Source organism: Bemisia tabaci, chromosome 3 (genome assembly GCF_918797505.1).
Source record: "Bemisia tabaci chromosome 3, PGI_BMITA_v3".
In the NCBI taxonomy this organism is placed as follows: Eukaryota; Metazoa; Arthropoda; class Insecta; order Hemiptera; family Aleyrodidae; genus Bemisia; species Bemisia tabaci.
In genome coordinates this window covers 564765-582085 of record NC_092795.1, presented here as the reverse complement: position 1 = coordinate 582085, position 17321 = coordinate 564765, and the positions used below count along the sequence as shown (strand labels likewise).

Sequence of the window (17321 nt, the reverse complement as noted above, 5' to 3'; positions counted from 1 at the left end):
AATGCATGAGAAGAGGGCGGCAAAATACAGGCGGCCCATGGGCGGCAAGTAGGTAAATCCGGCCATGATTGACCTCATGAGTATTCGAATCGTCAGAACTGTTAAATGCTTTCATTGGCTTTATAATACAAGTATAAACTTCATAGGCGACGGCGTGGACGTCCTGTGAAAGGTTGGCGACAAGGGGTGGAGGAGGAGATCAGAAGGTGGCAATTGCCTGACGGTCTCTGGGAGGATGGGGGGCAATGGCGATTGGGCGTCGCAGAGCGCGAGGCTGCACTATAAAAGCGGCTTAATGTATGTATAAACATCAAAAACGCTTTTAGAATTAGAAATCTGAACAAGAGCCAAAGAATTGGCAAAAGGTTGATAAAAATTGATATTCATTGGTATCTGGAACTCTGTTGAGGTACTCGGTCTCTCATTAGGGAATGAGCCCCTGAAAAGTTCATGAATGAGCTCCTTTTCCTCGGTTCTGCCCATCCTCTAGAAATACTCCCCCCCCCCTTTCTACCCTCCCCAGATTCAGTTGATATGCAGTCCCTCCAAACAATCGTTGTTGAAATTATGAAACCACGTACGTTCAGTGTGTAATATTGTAGATATCCTGTCACAAAGTATTTACTTAAAGAAGAAACGGAAATTTTGAAAATCGTATCTGAGATATCGATGACCAACGTGGAAAACCACGTATCGCTGTTTGCGACCTAGCATAATTCCCGTCCTACTATATTTTTTCCTCGGAAAACTAGCGACTGTACTTTCTTGATAACTTCCATGATTTTTCTTCTCGGTTAGCTAAATATTCTGTTCAAATTCAAGCTATTAAGTTGGCTTGTTATTCCTTGATAGAATAAAAGAGGAAGGGAAATTAAGAAACATCGCAATGGAGAAGCGTGGTTTTGCACCTTGGCCATCGAGATGTGTTTTCAGTTTCAATGTCGATGGTTCGTTTAGTAAATATTCACAAGTTGAGGATAGAGATTTTTTTTATCGCTTATTGTGATGGGTGTTTTATTTGCCATTACATCGTGATTGAGAATCTCAATTTTTGAAGGGAGAGAGAATCTTGCTATCAAGAGTGTTTTGAGCATGCTTATATATTTACTCATATTTTCCCATAATTCTCTACTAAAATATGCTTTTTTTTTTCCTCGACAGGGAGAGAAAAACAAATTAAAGTATGTGGAACACTGCACTCTCAACTTCACCTCCTGTAATAAGGTTGCTCATGATTTGATTCTTTACAAGTGTCTCTATTGTTGTTGAGCCTAGAGTGTGTTTCTTTATAGTAAGGCAGTTGTCTTAATATAAGTTGCAATGAAGAATTTCAATGGTATCATCGATCATGTAAAATAATGTAACACGAACACCCACCAAAGAGTATTTTTGTTACATTACTTAATTTTTAGGAAAGGGTATTTTACTTTTATGTAATTAAAAAATTATGTAAATTTTTACTAAAAATGTATACAAAGTGCATGAAAGCGTCTAAAAAAATTGTATAATGATAAAAACAAAAATAAAATGAAATAAAAAAAAAGCTGTGAGTATGAATACTTTTTTTCTTCTTTTACTTAACCACTCTTTTTCCTGTACTTGTATTTATATGGTTAAAATAATTTTTTTCGATCAAAAAGTCAAGTTTAACTGAGCTCTTAAAAGAGGATCTTGGACATCTTATTTAAGGTGAGAGGAGAGTTTGGGTCTTTTTTTCTCTTGTATTAAGTACTGTGTGATCACACTTTCAATTTTTGACAAGATTCCAAATTGTACTTACCGAGTCTCATAGAAGTCAAGTTTAGTTGCGAAATATTGATTTAGAACATTCAGCACTATGGTGTTGGGCCACTGAGACTTTATGCATCACAAAAAATGTTAAAGGATCTGCCTATCAGAGTATTTTTTGTTTCTTTTTCTTTTTTTGGGTGGAAGGGGTTCAGTTAGATGCAGGAATAAGTACATGCATTATTGCACAGAATTTGTTTTTATTTTTTTTTATTTTTTTCATTCTTTTTTTTAACAAAAGGAGCATACTGAGAGCATGCTATTATACATCATATAATAAAACAAACAATATTCTAATATCACGGTTTTATTTTCTAGGAATAAACTGCGCAGAAGTATAGTTCCTTCGTCATGATGTATCCAAATTATTTTGAAATGAGGAAGAGCTAGACTTACTACTCAAATTGAATTGATTAGGAGGCACAGTTTGACTTGCATGCTGAAACACCAACAAAATGTTAATGAGATACAAGGGTAAGAGAGCAATTTTCAGGACACAAAGAGAAGTCTGCCTGACAGAATGGGGAAAGCTCATTAGATACGGGTCTCCCTGTTACATTTCTTTGTGTAGACCACCAGTATTACAACTTGATTGAGGAAATACTAGAGCTTTAATGTTACTTTGAGATTCTCCACAGAGGCAAAGGTTCACGGAACTTTCAGATGTGCATGATTTTCGCCCCTTTTCTGTCTGAAGTTATGACTCAGCTATATATTATTCTAGCAGAGTTCTGGGAGGTCTGCACGTGTGGACAAGATCTTGTAAAAATACATTACTCAAGTTCATTACATTCCCTGTAAAACTTTTTGAACTAAGATGGTATGTTGTAAAATAACTTAATTTGAAACCAAGGGTCTAGCTGCTGGTTGACAAAATTATTTAAAATCAGCGAACATTGAAATACAATGTCTGAAAGGTAGTAGCACTGAATATATTGGTATTTGGAGTGTAGCCGAGTGCTAGAAATAATGTAAAATTTTCTTTAAAAACTTACATTTTATTAACAAACTTAGACCGAAGCTTTTCGAAGCAAACGCTTCATCGTTAGGGTCACAAAATCGATATCAAAAAGGCCAAAATTTAATTTTAAACAAGGCAACAGATTTCATTGATGGTAAGAATTGATAACAAGCTATTAGATCAAAACACTCTTAATAATCAAACATTGTCAATGTATGCTTAGTACCTGTTTCTCATCAGAGATGGCAGCACATTTTATGTACAGGGGATTAGTTGCCAGATCTACCTCTTTTTGTACATTACATCTTCGAAAAGCTTCGGTCTAAGTTTGTTAATAAAATGTAAGTTTTTTAAAGAAAATTTTACATTATTTCTAGCACTCGACTACACTCCAAATGCCAAAATTATTTATATGGCTCGATTTCCGCGACTAGCTCAGAGGTGAACCCTTACCTTAAAAAAGTTTGTTCCCTGAGGTTTTCACTCTTAGTTGCTACTTGCAAGGTAAAACCCCAAGAGGTCGTCTTAGAGACTTTCAGATACGGGCCCCACGCGGCTTCGTCGGAAGGGATCTCCCCCTATTGGTTGGAAAGGCTCCGGCCCGGTACGACAGACCAATACCCGCGCACAACCAAGGTAAAACCCCAAGATGTACAATATCTAGACACCACCTTTTTCTATAAGTATGTGAATGGGTTAATAGCCCTTCCGTAAAAGTATTTTTCGAAAAAATCAATGACAGAAATATCTGTGCTTTCCTGGATGCTCAGAATGCGAACACTATCTTGGTTTTGCCATGTCTATGGGTCAATCGCACTGCAAAAAAGTATTATTACCTGCATCTGTTGTACTTTCTTGTCTGTTAGAGGATGGGCCTTCTTTTCTGGATATTGATAAAAGTCATATTTTCCAAAGGATGTCTGTTCTGAAAGTCCCCTCGTGATGCAAGAGCTATTTGATGAGGTATGGCACCTTATCTGGAAAATAAACATAAGTGAAAACACATCCAGTACATAATTTAATGACTCTCCATTATTGAAATAAATTCTTTCATACTGTCGTTCAATTGAAATAAAACCATCATTAGAGCAATAAACAACCAGTCTAAGTTTTTTACCTTGTCTATACTCTGAAGACAAAAAGACTAGTGTTGAAAAAGTGTGATATTGTAATGACCAGTCTAGAAGCACAGAGAAACGTCCGGAATTTTAATTGCATTCAATTCCTAGGTTTTGTTCTTTTCAACTAACTAAAAATTAAGAAACTGGAAATTCGCATGTTTTTTTGTGAAGCATGATAAATAGTGAATTTTTCTATCATTGTCGGAATGTTCTTTGTATTAACACGCCTCCGAAACATTTTTTGCATAGGAAAGACTGTCAAAATAGGTGATAATAAAGCAGGGCGCATAATCATAGAAGGAGTCGGTTTTTTGTCTTGCTGTGAAACTTAATCTAATTTTTCATATTGATATGATGAAAATGATAACCTAAGTAAAGCCCATGCTTGTGAAGAAAAAGATCTATTGAATTAGGCTACTTTTAAGCTGCGGTAAAAATTATTTGAAATGGATGTTACGTACCTTGTCATTCATCTCTGGAAGAATAGCACTTAAGTTGAAGTTCGTTAAAGTTGAAGATCCAGAGTTGGCTGTCGCATTGTAAATTAACTGCTCATTTGATGGCACATATTTTTGACTTGTAGGCGTCATTTTAATTGAGTTGATGGCAGTATCATTGTTGAAACTCGATGAGGGACCAATGTTGACTTGATCTACAAACTCTGGCCGGTTTTGAAAGGTATTCGGTAGATTTATAGGCTGATAGGAGATGCTATCTGACGTTGAATAAATACAACTAAAATTATTTGACGGGGCGCTCCCGGAGTTCAGCGGGAGCATTGGAGGAGCCAAACTAGTTTTGGAGGAAATAGAGGTTGTGACGCCTTTGACATTCATTGCACTGGAATGTTCTGTTGCATAATTTCCTCCGATTTGATGGATTAAAGCAGGTTTATAAGTTTCAAACATTGCCGGTGATTCAATTTGATTGGAGGATAAGGTGCTTTGATTATTCAGATTATTAGAGATGCAGCTGCTGTTTGGAAAACTTGTACCTTTGCTTACTACACATGGGTTACACGATTTCAGTACAGCTTTAGTGGAAGAATTCTCCTTATTGCTTGTTCTCAAACTAGTATCCTCTTGATTGAGCTTTTGGTTTGTAGAATGTACTTTTTTAGCCTCTGAATTGAGGACTTCAGCGCTGTTGGGTGCTTTTTTAGCAGACACAAAAGTTTTACAGGAGCCTGGGGAGGTTTTGGAGGATTTATTTGAGGATCGAGAGGCGGCAGGTGAAGATATTGAGAAATTGGATGAACACTGAACATCTGTAGAGCTGCATGGTGTATTAGCTACAGTGGATGGAGCAGAGTAAGAGATGAAATTTGCGGTTGAGTTTGATATTTGTGAATCGTGAGGCACGGCTGCGTTCAAGTTGACAGTGAAATAATTGCTGGAGGAAAAGCTGGAAGAAGGCAAATAGTTTGAGGTGTACGCTGAGTTGAGCGTTGAAACCGAATTAGGACCCTGATTACTGGTTGGCAAGGAAAGATAACTTGATGACATCATCGGCAGGTCTGATGGACTGTTTGAAAATATTGGTAAGTAAGTCGAAGATGAAGTGACCCCAGCTGTGTTCGAAAACACCGGTAAATAGCTTGAGCTGACCGCAGGATCACTTGTCTTGTTTGAAAAAACAGGTAAATGGTTTGTGGTTGGTCCATTCAATACACCACTATTACTTGTTGGTACATTCGAAATGTAGGGTTGATATGATGGTGTATTATTGTGGGCAAATTTATCTTGGGTTGAGGGAGCGTTTAATTTAGTGTTAGTGGGTGTGGATAATACATAGGACGATGAAGATGAATTGATATCTTGAGTCGAAACACTTGACCCAGTTGTGCTGATACTGGTGAGCGGTAAGTAAAGCGAAGCATCATTAACAGCAGGTAAAACAGAAGGCAAATAATTTGTTAAATTGCTGTTACTAAGGGTGTTAGTGGTCGGAATAACAGGAGACAAATAGTTTGACAAGCGGTTTTTATCGGCAGAGCTTGATGATGGAATAATATTGGGTAAATAGTTTGCTACTGTATTATTTCGAGTTGAGACTAAGGAACTTGTGGAAATGACTGGAGGAAGATAGGAGGAAATTTTATTTGTGTTACTAGAGATGGAAGCTGTTGAAATTATTGGTGGTAGATATGTTGCAGCGCCAGAACTAGTAACCGATTTAGATAATGAGCAACTTGAAGTCCGCTTCGTGTTTTTAGAAGTTGTAATTACTGGTGAGAGATAGTGGGAAAAGCTTACAGTGGGAGTAGATATTGTAGTGCTCGACCCAATAAAAGGAGGAAGATAATTTGAAGCAGTAGTACTGCTGCATACTGAAACTTCGCTAACTGTGATGGTGTTTGACGCTACAGTGAAGTTAGCGTTTATAGTGGAAATAGATGTACTACTTGAAGCAGTTGAGGAGGTATAATAGGGCATGTTATTCGTACTGACAGAGAGTGAATGAGTCGAAACAACTGGAGTTAAGAAGGGGAAACTCTTACTGTTACTGTTAAAATTTGATGGTAGAACATTAGTAGGTATCGACGTGGACGACAGGAATAAAGTGGCATTGTTAGAAGACGGAGGGATGAAAGCATTAGTGATTGACAGCGGATTTTGAGGAGTTTTAAAATTGCAGTCATCAAAAGGAGCATAATCTGAGATTGAGACACATGGTTTACGAATATTTTCATTTGAATAGTAGACAGATTGCTTTTCTACCTTGTTTGCACATGAAGATGATGATGTATTGGTATAAATTGGACCTGTCAGAGCAGAATTAGAAACAGAAACAGAAAAACTTGAAGCAAGAGAGGGTCTAGGAAAGGGAGGGGAGATGTGTGAGCCGATTCCATGATTCAGCTCGACGTTTGATGGATGCTTTTGATCAGCAACCTGTCTGCAAGATGTTCTCCTCTCTTTTGAATTTTTAGTAGGCGCTGAGGATGAGTAAGTTGACGGATAAAAATTAACAGCAAATTCCGATTTTGAAATGCTTGGATTTTTGTTCGAAAGAAGACAATTCATTGAAGAGGAAGCGGGGGCGTTATAGTCCAATCTTGGTTTCTCATTGCTGATGCTTGCGTCAGATCGGTAGCTCTGGTTTGAAAATTGGAATGATTCTCCGAAGGGGTTACTATCAGGAATTGTGGTTATCAGCTGTTGCTGATTACTCTGATACGGCTGAGCAGGAGGAATGAAGAAGTTACCGACACTCGAAGATTGAAGCTTTGCACTTTTGTCCATTGAGTAGTTTGGAGTATTGTGAAAATCTGAGATAGGAGTGAAGTTCATGACTTGAGAGTGATTATTCCCGCTGTTCAGTAGTGACTCAGTGCTGTAATTATTTGACTTGAAACCCGTGTCAAGGCTGGACGACTCTTTTGTACTTTGATGCTGCCAGCAATTATTGACACTCTCTGTTTTGCTGACAATGGAATGCTGATTAAAGACTCGTTGACCGTTGCCATTAACAAAATTTTCATGGTGGCCGTTATTCAAAGTTGCTGATCCTCTTTTGATTAAACGATGTTTGGGGTCGTATTTTTCACTAGTATTGTTGCTAAAGTTATTAAAGCTATTAGCGCTGTTTTTATTTTGCTGCTTCTGATGGGTGAAGTTTCGTTTGCTCCCAGACAAGACTTGATCATCTTGTATTCCATGTGATTTTACTTGATTTTGGTCGACTAATTGACTTACAGACAGGAAATTGGTGCCACTTGTTTGTTGAGATTTGTCATTAGACTCGGATTTCTTGAGTGCAGTTATTTTGTTGGGTTGCTGACTCTTTGCCGCAGGAGCACTTTGTTTACTTTCAAAACATGGGTGCTGATTGATGTTTTCTTTAATTTTACTCCTGGCTCCCGACAGATTTTCATTTGTGTTGACTTGAACTTTTTGGTTGTTTTCAGATCTATCATAGGATTTAAGATTGTCATTGATCGGTGGCTCACCAATTTTTTGCCCAGTATAATTATCAGGCACAGCCTCAAAAGACGCTACTTTAAAGGCATCCACGAAAGGAGTCGTGTTGGTGCCCAAAGCTAAATCACCTATCAATGTTGGCAGAGTGGATGGTATTATAAAATTGTTATCTGTATGCGTTCCAACGATATGATGAGGAAGCGAGCTTTTACTGGGGGACCAAACATTTGTTTGATTCAAAACTGCGGGGTAGTTAGGATTGTAGAGTTTATTGTTGTCAGTGGTTGACGAATATTCAAAAAGTTGGTCTATATTGGTCGTAGTGAATGAAGTGGAGTATGAGCTACATGCAACAGTAGACGAGGCCAGAAAGTCGAAATTTTGATACGGGAATAGCTCTGAATTACTAAATTGCTCAATACCATGTAAACGTACATCTGGGGTCGTCATCCAGTTGACAAGGGACTTGTTGTTGGAACCATTTTCATTCACGGTACTTGAATTGATTTTTTCTTTGCAGTTTTTAGCAGTAGTTTTAGTGACATCAGAGTTATTTGCAGAACTTAATTCAAATGCTCTAGCGTTCAGGGTATTATCTTTGCTTTTAATTTTATCCGAAGGTTTCCGGGAATTTTCAACAAACCTTTCTCCAGATTTCGGAGAGAGTTCTAAGCAAGCTGTTTTATCAGTTTTAGAACTATACAACTCTGAAAAAACTGGCAACAAATTATTGCTAACAGCCAAGAGAGATTTGGGAAGTTCCTTGGTGGTGCAGGTAGTGACGGTCTGCGCTGATGAACTGAGCTTTATGGACACATTTTGTCCTGTATCATCAGCAGTACTGGAAGTTGCAGGGATGTTGGCTTTTTTACCTGGTGAAATTTTATCAATTAATGTTTGCGAATTTTTACCAGCATGCTGATTTGAACCGTTAGATGAATCTGTTTTATTCTTAGAGCTTACAGCTTTACATGGCGAGTCACCAAAAACTGAACTCTTCTTGTTTGGATGGTTTGATGCATGAACAGGAGTGATATTTGAGGTGTCAAAACTTAAATTTTCATTGTATTTCTGATTTGATTCGATTTTGTCACAACTCTTCGACAGCCAATTAGGTTTAGGTATTTGCGCAAACTGCTGATCAAATAAAACTGCCTGCCCTTCAATTATTGCAGATGACGGAGATTCTAGGCTGCCTATTTGCATAATAGAAGTGGAATTATCATTTTGGCTCTCACACGAGAGTTCATTTTCATTCTCGTTGAGTAGCTCAGAATTTTTAGAGGTAGAAACGAGAGGAAAAGATAATAAAAATGCAGCAGTAGGAGATAAAGACTCTGAGTTGTGCAAATTGGAAGGAATCTGGAGAGAAGATAGAATATCTGACGAAAATTCTCGGACATCCTCCAGGTATGGAGGGAGTATAGGCAAAAAAGAGTTCTTTTCATATGTACCCAGTTGAGTTAAAACGTCTTTGCCACTGTTAAAATTGAAGGTTTCAACTAACTTCGGATCAAAATTAAAAGAATTATTTGTGTTCTGAGCGGAATAACTTTGAATCTGAGAGGAAGTCAATGCCTCTGTGGCATTCGAGTTCGTTTTTAACTGCAAATCACAACTGACTTTTTCACCAGTTTCTGGAAATAAATTTTTACTTAAAATAGAATCACTTGAAAAAGCACCTTTAGGACTTAAACTAAGAGACACCACACTTTTTGACGTATTTATAAAATCACAAGATTCAATTGAGGAAGTCACAATTGTCGATGATTGACTTCCACAAGTAGCATCAGAATTATTTGAGATTCTCTTCGAAATTTGGACTTCATTTACTTGCGTTGTACTTTCCTGTCTACTAGGAGAACCTAAATTAGATTTCTTTCTGACGATTAATTCATGACTTTGTGATGAACTCGTTCTTTTACTTGATAAGTGACTAGTCACACTTCCATGATTTGCAGACTTATTAAGTAAGATATGTTTCGGACTTTTTCGTTTTCTCTTTCGAAGTTTAATTTTCATCAAGTTAATTCTTTCAAACCTTTTAATTTTATGAACAGACGTCTCTTTATCTATTTTTGCCATAAGTTTTTCTTTGCTACTATTATTCCTATTTTTGATATTATCCTTCGAAAATTTCTTTAAGGTAGCCAATTTTGAATTTTGTCTCTTGTTCCTATTTTGTTTTCCTCCACTTATCATTTCAGTTCTCATTTCTTTCGTGCATTTTATGTTACTAAAGGTGAGATTCAAAGAAGGGATGGGTTTCTGCGAGCTAAAAGTGGTCCTGGTGATTTCACGTTTCGTTTTCGGATAAATAGGCCTGCAATTATTTGCCAACGGTTCGCGAGTACGATTATGATTTTGGATAATTATGGGTTGGCTATTAATGTTATTGTTGTTTTGCATTAGAAGAATTGGGGTCACAGGACGATTGATCAAGATCTGAGGTGCTATTTGAGGTATAATATGCGCTGGCTGCTGAACTGCCATCAGTTGTCCGTTGGATAGAATGTACGTCCCGACATTTGAGTTGTGAGCAAAATTTTGAACAGGTAGAGTTGGTGTTATGCTGGTTGCCATTATAGGGGCTGATATCAGGCTGACTGGTTTGTTGTTGACTGTGAGGCCGCTTTTGATTTCAGTTACATTTGAGCTGGTAGAAATGATGTTTACTTTAGAATTACTTTCTTGTAGTGGCACAACACAAGAGGGAGCGGCTACAGATTTTGCAGTCGTTCCTGTTGTTGCTGCATTAATATCAGTGATACTTAAAACTACCTTTGGTATGGAGGACAGTGAACCCAATTTATCATTAGTTTCTACCAGTCGAAAGACTTTCCTCTTTTGTTGGTAGAGTTTGGATGTTCTCGCTTGCTTTTTAGCTTGGCTAGACACTTGCTTGCTCTTTCCTGTAGACAGCTGTCTGGCTATCAATTTGTTTTTCTTGTTTTCTTTATCTGTAAAAATCAAAACAAAAAAGTTTTAGCAATTTTTAAATTATTTGAGATTCTTTACCGTCGGTGCAGACGTAAGGCTAGTACTGACTTCTGTATCATTACTTCTGTGAGCCATAGAATTTTGAGGATCACTAATTGACTCTGACAGTTAAATATAATCTTTCAAAGTTCTTGTGATGCGTACATCGAATTTTTCGAATTTGAGCTCCCATTTCGATGGTGTTTTCAGATCTTATGTATATTTACAGAGACAACAACAAATAATAATAAAAATTTCATATTTATTGCATCATAAAAAACTGTATGCAAAGTTAAAATAACAAGTTGTTTGCTCTTCATTTCTTTATCTTGCTATTTGTCACTATGTATTTATGTAGTTCTGAAGTTGTTGGTGGTTAGTACTCGTAAATTCAAATTGGATTCTGAGATATTGACATTTTAGACATCTGAATCATGCGTCTGTAATTTCCTTTTTCGGGTGTATTACTCAACATAATTCAGATTATTGTCATATTTTTTTTGAAAGCAATGAATGCAGCTGAAAAAATTCCTACCTCACGATAGAAAAGTTATATTTCCAACATTTTCTTTTTTTTTTTTTCATAATACCTACTTCTTTTTATATCATCAGCTTAGTATTCCTTTGAATTTAAGAAGAATGGAGATGGACAAGTTGACTGACTAGTGCTCAAGTTGGAGCTTGAAGGTGCTACTTGAAACTTTCTTTGAATTGGAACCTCTTTGAGAGCTTTCAGAGTACAGTAAACTTCCTGCATTGAAGTTACTTTCAAAGTAATTTCAAGTTCCAAAGGTTTCAAAAAACATCTTCAATCTGACTTATTTAGTGATCCTGAGTTGGAGTGAAAAATTTGTTGACATCTCCATCAAAGATCCTAATTTTAGGTTGCTTATTCTGAGAATGCTATAAAAATACCCAACAAAGAACAGAATGCAGTTCAATGTAGAGGTCGTTTAGACAGAGTTGGTGATTTTGCCATTTGCATTGTGTGATAAAAATTCAGTGTACAACTGCAAGGCTTTTTATATTGAAGTTTAACCTCACATGGCAAAATTCCCAACTCTGTCTAAAAATACATTTTAAATACTGAAAATTGATTTCCTTTTGGGTAGCATTTTCCTTGATCTTCCTACCATTGCCCCTTACTAAGAGATATAGAATATATAATTTATCACAGACCATTGTCTGATAGTTGCAAATTAAAAGGATATTCTTTTAAACAGCGTCTAAAGGATTTAAACAGAGCAAGTAATCATACTATGCAGACTGAAATACCTTCATTTAAGGACTTTGATGTTTTTCAGTACCATCTCCCAAACTTTACAAGAGCAGAAACATTAAAATACACCTCAACTAAAACTGTAGCCCATAAAGTGTATGGTATTAAGTGAAAACTGAACCAAGATTGCATGCTATAATTTTTAAAAAAATATTTAGCAACATGGCAGTGAACAAGATTGGCAGGGGTAAAGATGGAGAGAGGTTATGAATGTGCAGATAAATACATGCAAGAATTTAAATCTAAGATTACAGATGGTGCAAATCAAAAATGATTTTGGGCTGTTTTATGAATCTTTAATAATTCTAGTATGTAATTTCAACAATTATTTACTTTTGCCTCGGAGCATGATTTATGAATTGCCTTGAACATTACCAATTCCTTCAAAATCTTAATATATATGACTAAGAACTTGAGATTGCTGAGCTCTGAATTATTAATTTGCTCTACAATTTATTAAATAGGTACCTAGAAGACATATCTTATCTGTAATATTTTGACACAAGCCTTCTGTAATTTTAAATCTGGTTTCTCACTTGCACAGTGGCATATCAAGAGGTCAATGGCTTAAAGTGATGACTATCCTTGTTTTTTTTTTTTTTTTTTTTTTTTTTTTAATAATAAATTTGGACTAGTTCTGACGTCATAAATGAGAGGAAAGAGTTGCAGTATCACCTGTTTTATAATTAAGTTCTCTCTAAAATATTTACTTGATTTTTTGGCCCAGGCTTCCCTGAAAAGTGGAGGTACTTAAGGTAAAAATTATGTTTGCTTATTACTTCCATGCTATGGAAGAACCATGTACAAGCCTTCAGACGTTGCCAAATATCCTTTAATAATATACGAATTGTAATGGAAATCTGAGAATACTTTTCCTCCGATTTTTCAGAGAGCTTAATTCGCAGTTGGATCTAAATTACCTGAAAATTACAAGAGAAAAAATTCATAACTCTGCTTAAAAATCAACTTTTTAACAGAGAAAATTTAGCAACTCTCAAATGTTCATAAAATGTTTTTTCTTGGCATGCCAGATCACACCACTGGCTTGTATTTCTCTGCTTGTTTTCAATCTCTTGCTACTTTTGCCTATCTTACTTGTAACTCTCACCTACTCATTCAAAAATGATTAGAAAATTATTATTAGCTCTTAGAATTATTTGAATTTTCCTTGAGCAGATCCAAGACATGGAATCACTGCGACTTACTTTTATCGAGTACACTTTTCAATAATAATTCAACTTTCTTATCTCCTGCTTTCCCATTCCACTTGCAATGATTTCCAGGTGTGTAAGTGCTTGTAGGAGGCAAATTATCTGGAACCTTAATTTTGGCACTGTACATGACGTCCATTAATTGTCGAATGCGAGAAGACAAGTGCTTTACTTTGGCTCTTAAATTACAATTTTCTTTCTCTGAAAATAAGGGCAAAACAAGATTACACAAAGCTGTAAAGGCAGGGGTGCACTTGACTTCGGGAAAAGAGCACGATCTGGCTGAAAAAAGAAGCATGGCGTTTGTAGGAATCAATTTGATGAGAGATGCTTTGAATTAGAGTGGACAGAAACTGCATGATGAGCCATTCTTCCACCATATTTTTTCAGGCAAGAGCATTTGCTACGTCTGTTATTCAGAAATTTTAAAAACTGATAAGGATTTACTTCCTCATTTTATGGACAAGGCTGTTGAATGTTTCTTCTCTGATCAATCTTGATTTGTCTTTGATAACACACCTAATGTTTCAGTAGGGGTGCGCAAAATGCTCTTGAGTGGCTGCCTTGCTTTGAGCCTAGCTCAAGAGGAAAATTTTCTAACACCCTCTGTTTTCAGTTTTTCAGAATACTTCATGGGGAAAACCAGGGAATGTCCTCATTTTTTCATTTTTTTTTCAATAAACCAGGGTTGCAGGCCCTGGAAAAGTCAAGGAATTTAATTTGTTTAGTATTTCACAGGAGTGCGTGCAATTTAAAGGAAAAAGATCAAAGTGGAAATTTAATTCAAATATAAGGGAATCAAAAAATTTTGGAGTCGGGGAAAAGCAAAAATAGTCGGGAAAAATCAGGGAATTTTAAGATGAAGAAAGTATGGCAACGCTGATAAACTCATGCTTTTGGTCTTTTTGCAGAATGTGGAAATTTTTTAAGAATTTGGAAATTTTGAGGCTGACATTGACAGAGTAACAATGTTTATTTTAAAGAACTTACTTATCGAATGTATGTTCCCCTTTTTACCTCGTTCTCCTTTCCTTGTCACTCAAATTGTGAGTGCAGGGACAGACTTTTTATAAGAGATGTAAGATGAGACAGCTAAAGATAGTTATTTCACCCTTCAAATCTGACAGAACATATTTATTTGAATTGAAAATTTGTTCTTACCACAAGAACCATCCATTGTTTGGGATGGCTTGCATTGGTCCGCTTCAAGTTTCTTAATATAATCATAGGCTTTGGTCAAAATTTCAACTTTAGACAGAGAACTGATTGGATCGTAGTCTGGTAAGACTGATGAAAGTTGGTCAAAGGCCTTATTCAGTCTATCGCGTCTTTCTTTTTCGTACTCTTTTGATTGCCTGAAAATTATAGCCAGAGAAATAATGAGAAAACAAAGGTAGAAGTATTGATATTTACAGAGAGAGAGAGAGAGAGAGAGAGAGAGACCATGGGTAAAGGTGTGACTGAGCATTAAAGCTAAAGTTTCCGAAGGGTTCCCATGCCCCTTGCCCTTGCAAAAATCTTTAGCAACGCTCATTGAAAAAGTTCATCTCTGCCCATGTTTCAGTAATGGAGATGGTTTCATACTGATGGTCAGGAGAATGGTAGTTCAATACTTACGGTAAAGCTGACAGTCTCTACAGAACTGATCAAACTCTCATTCATAGAGCAGTATCAAGACGCAGATTGTAATAAGCAAAGCACTTACTCACAAGTACTTAATTTCATTCATTAACCCTTTGTAGTCACAATTAATTGTCTCTGTTCCCCCATAGCAACAATAAGCTCACAATGACGCCAATCTACCGAGAAGTTCCCTTAGGGACCACTAGGACTGCAGCACTTGTCAAGCGGGTGATCTTAGGCCCACTACACGACTCCACAGCTCGCCAAACTTCATGTTGGGTCAGGCCTGACTTCCGACCAGAACATGGCAAAATTTTTGTCAGGACATGCCTGACAAGTCAACCACAAAAGGCTAAAATACTTCTTGGCAATAGGTTGAGTTTTGAGACTTTTCAATGATTTTGGAAGATTTTCCCATTGCAATGGTACATTCAATAGATAATTTACAAGAACTTTTCTGTACCTTAACTACATTACAATTCAATAATCTTCCCTTGAAATCAAGAAAACTATTGAAAAACTGAGAAGTTAACGCTTTTTGCAAGGGGTTAAAAACCTTATTGGCTTGTAAGTAAGGCATTTTATTCTCTAGATAATTTTTGAAATGATGTTTAAAATGTAAATTTTGGGGGTTTACACTAACAAGTATGCTTAGACACTATGCTTGTGTCATTTGTGTACCTACTCAAATGTAAATAAATAAATAAATACAATAATAGTGGTAGAGGGAGCTAGTTACACTCATCGCCCAATCACTACAAGAGAATATTACTTAGTTACTTTGAGTAAATTAAATATTTTATATTAAGTCAATACTTACAGATCAATTTTTTTGAAATCAATACAGAATACTAGGGAGATCATCTCCAAACTTAAATTTAACATTACATCAATTCAATTTACGGTCTTAAGATCTCCTGCAGGCGGAATTTCAGCTTTCAGCCTCGATTTGTCATCACTAGATAGCGGTCAGTAGGTAATTTGATTAGCTCGGTAGAATACAAAATCGTGAATATATAGAGCTGAACCTTGAGGATGACAGACCTTCCAAGATAGGTAAGTTATGATCTAAAAATATTGGCTGAAAGTTATTCATCCGCCTTCCTTCACATTGGCAAACTTCTCTAAGTACCAAGTAGTTCTGCAGTCCCACAATAACTGGATTGTGACATCATATTTCAATTTCCATCTACCTAGCCTCTAAGATGCACTCTACTACAGGTATGGACAAACGGGGTGCCAAACTGGCAGCGCTGAGAATAAAGGCCATCCAGTGACCGTCATACCGTCTTGACCGCGCAGTTCAAAATGACCTTCTTCCGACAGCAGAGCAAAGAACGCATGCAAAATAAGCTATCAGATAAACATTGATAAAACTCAAAATAACTTAACTAAGAGCACAAAAAAATAATACGAAATTGCAGAGACCCACTCTCAGAACAGAAAGTAAACAAGTTTTCAATATGGCGTGGCAATCGTACCATTGGATGCTGTCAAATCTAAGCGTCTCAAGGACTTTCTAAAATTCCATTTGTCCAAACCAGTAGTAGAGTGTACCTTGTTCAGCCTCTAGAACGATCCGTGTTACCTTCTCTTAACATCACATATCATCAAGCCTCTCATCCAATTGAGTAGATGAAAAATGCAGATGAGACCTAGGAGAGAAGTTAGATTAGGCTACAAAACGATGAGATGGCTTGCTCGCACATTTTCTAACTTTCTGAAATACAGAAAAACACCTTGTAGAGGCAACTATTGATTATTTTTGGATGAGTAAACTCAGAGGAGGGTGTAACGACTTGATAGGAGAGGAGCACAGAGGAAAGAATCCAATAAAACTGTAATGGTTACCTTCATGCATTTAAAATTTTACTCACTTTGAAGTCTTCCCATTAGTCATCTTGCTCAGTTGTGAAAACAAAAACTGTCATTATATAAAACAAACTTTCCTTGAATTTCACTATTATAGAGTACTTTTTGTTTACATTGATTTTATTTATAACTCATAACCTAAAATAAAATCATACAGGCTTAGTACCAAAGTACGCCGCAAGGTAGAAGCACATAGATGTAAGTTTGAACATTAGCGGGAAATTTGAATTTAAGGTGATTCGTCCTAGAGTCCGGCATGGTCGAACTAGCTTGCGATACATTAAGTAGATCGATTGAGCCAACATTCTCGGCAGTTTTTGACTTTTAAGACAAAAGAAAAGGGACGACAGCCTCTGCGCGTGAGTCTCGAGAAAAAGAATAATTCTCAACAAAAAATTGGCAAAATTCAGAGATAAAAGCAGGATTCTTTTTGGGGAAAAACCTCGCAATCGATACATTAATCGACCTCTGTATCAAATGCGAGGATTCATTCAAATAGAATCCTACCTGCACTTTCCTGAATTTTTCATTTTTTCATTGAGAATTTGCAAGGGCTGTTCCGTC

At 36.6% G+C, this 17321-nt stretch overlaps 2 protein-coding genes across 2 annotated transcripts in view; one reads left to right on the top strand and one right to left on the bottom strand.

The window, feature by feature from the left end:
- The window catches only part of l(2)05287 (WD repeat-containing protein l(2)05287), a 44094-nt gene extending 42537 nt beyond the window's left edge, over positions 1–1557 (top strand). The window contains exon 15 of the mRNA XM_019053689.2: positions 1162–1557. Within this exon, the coding sequence (XP_018909234.2) occupies positions 1162–1180 (19 nt within the window). The 3' untranslated portion in view covers positions 1181–1557. The remainder of the gene's footprint in view (positions 1–1161) is intronic.
- A 424-nt stretch (positions 1558–1981) lies between these two features.
- LOC109038582 (uncharacterized) lies at positions 1982–16884 on the bottom strand. Its single transcript, XM_019053684.2, has 6 exons — positions 16763–16884; positions 14424–14617; positions 13257–13463; positions 4332–10753; positions 3586–3726; positions 1982–2227 (listed from the first exon to the last, which is right to left on the bottom strand). The coding sequence occupies exons 1-6, from the start codon at positions 16783–16785 to the stop codon at positions 2138–2140; spliced, it is 7077 nt and encodes a 2358-aa protein (XP_018909229.2). The 5' UTR covers positions 16786–16884; the 3' UTR covers positions 1982–2137.
- Between the last annotated feature and the right edge of the window lie 437 nt (positions 16885–17321).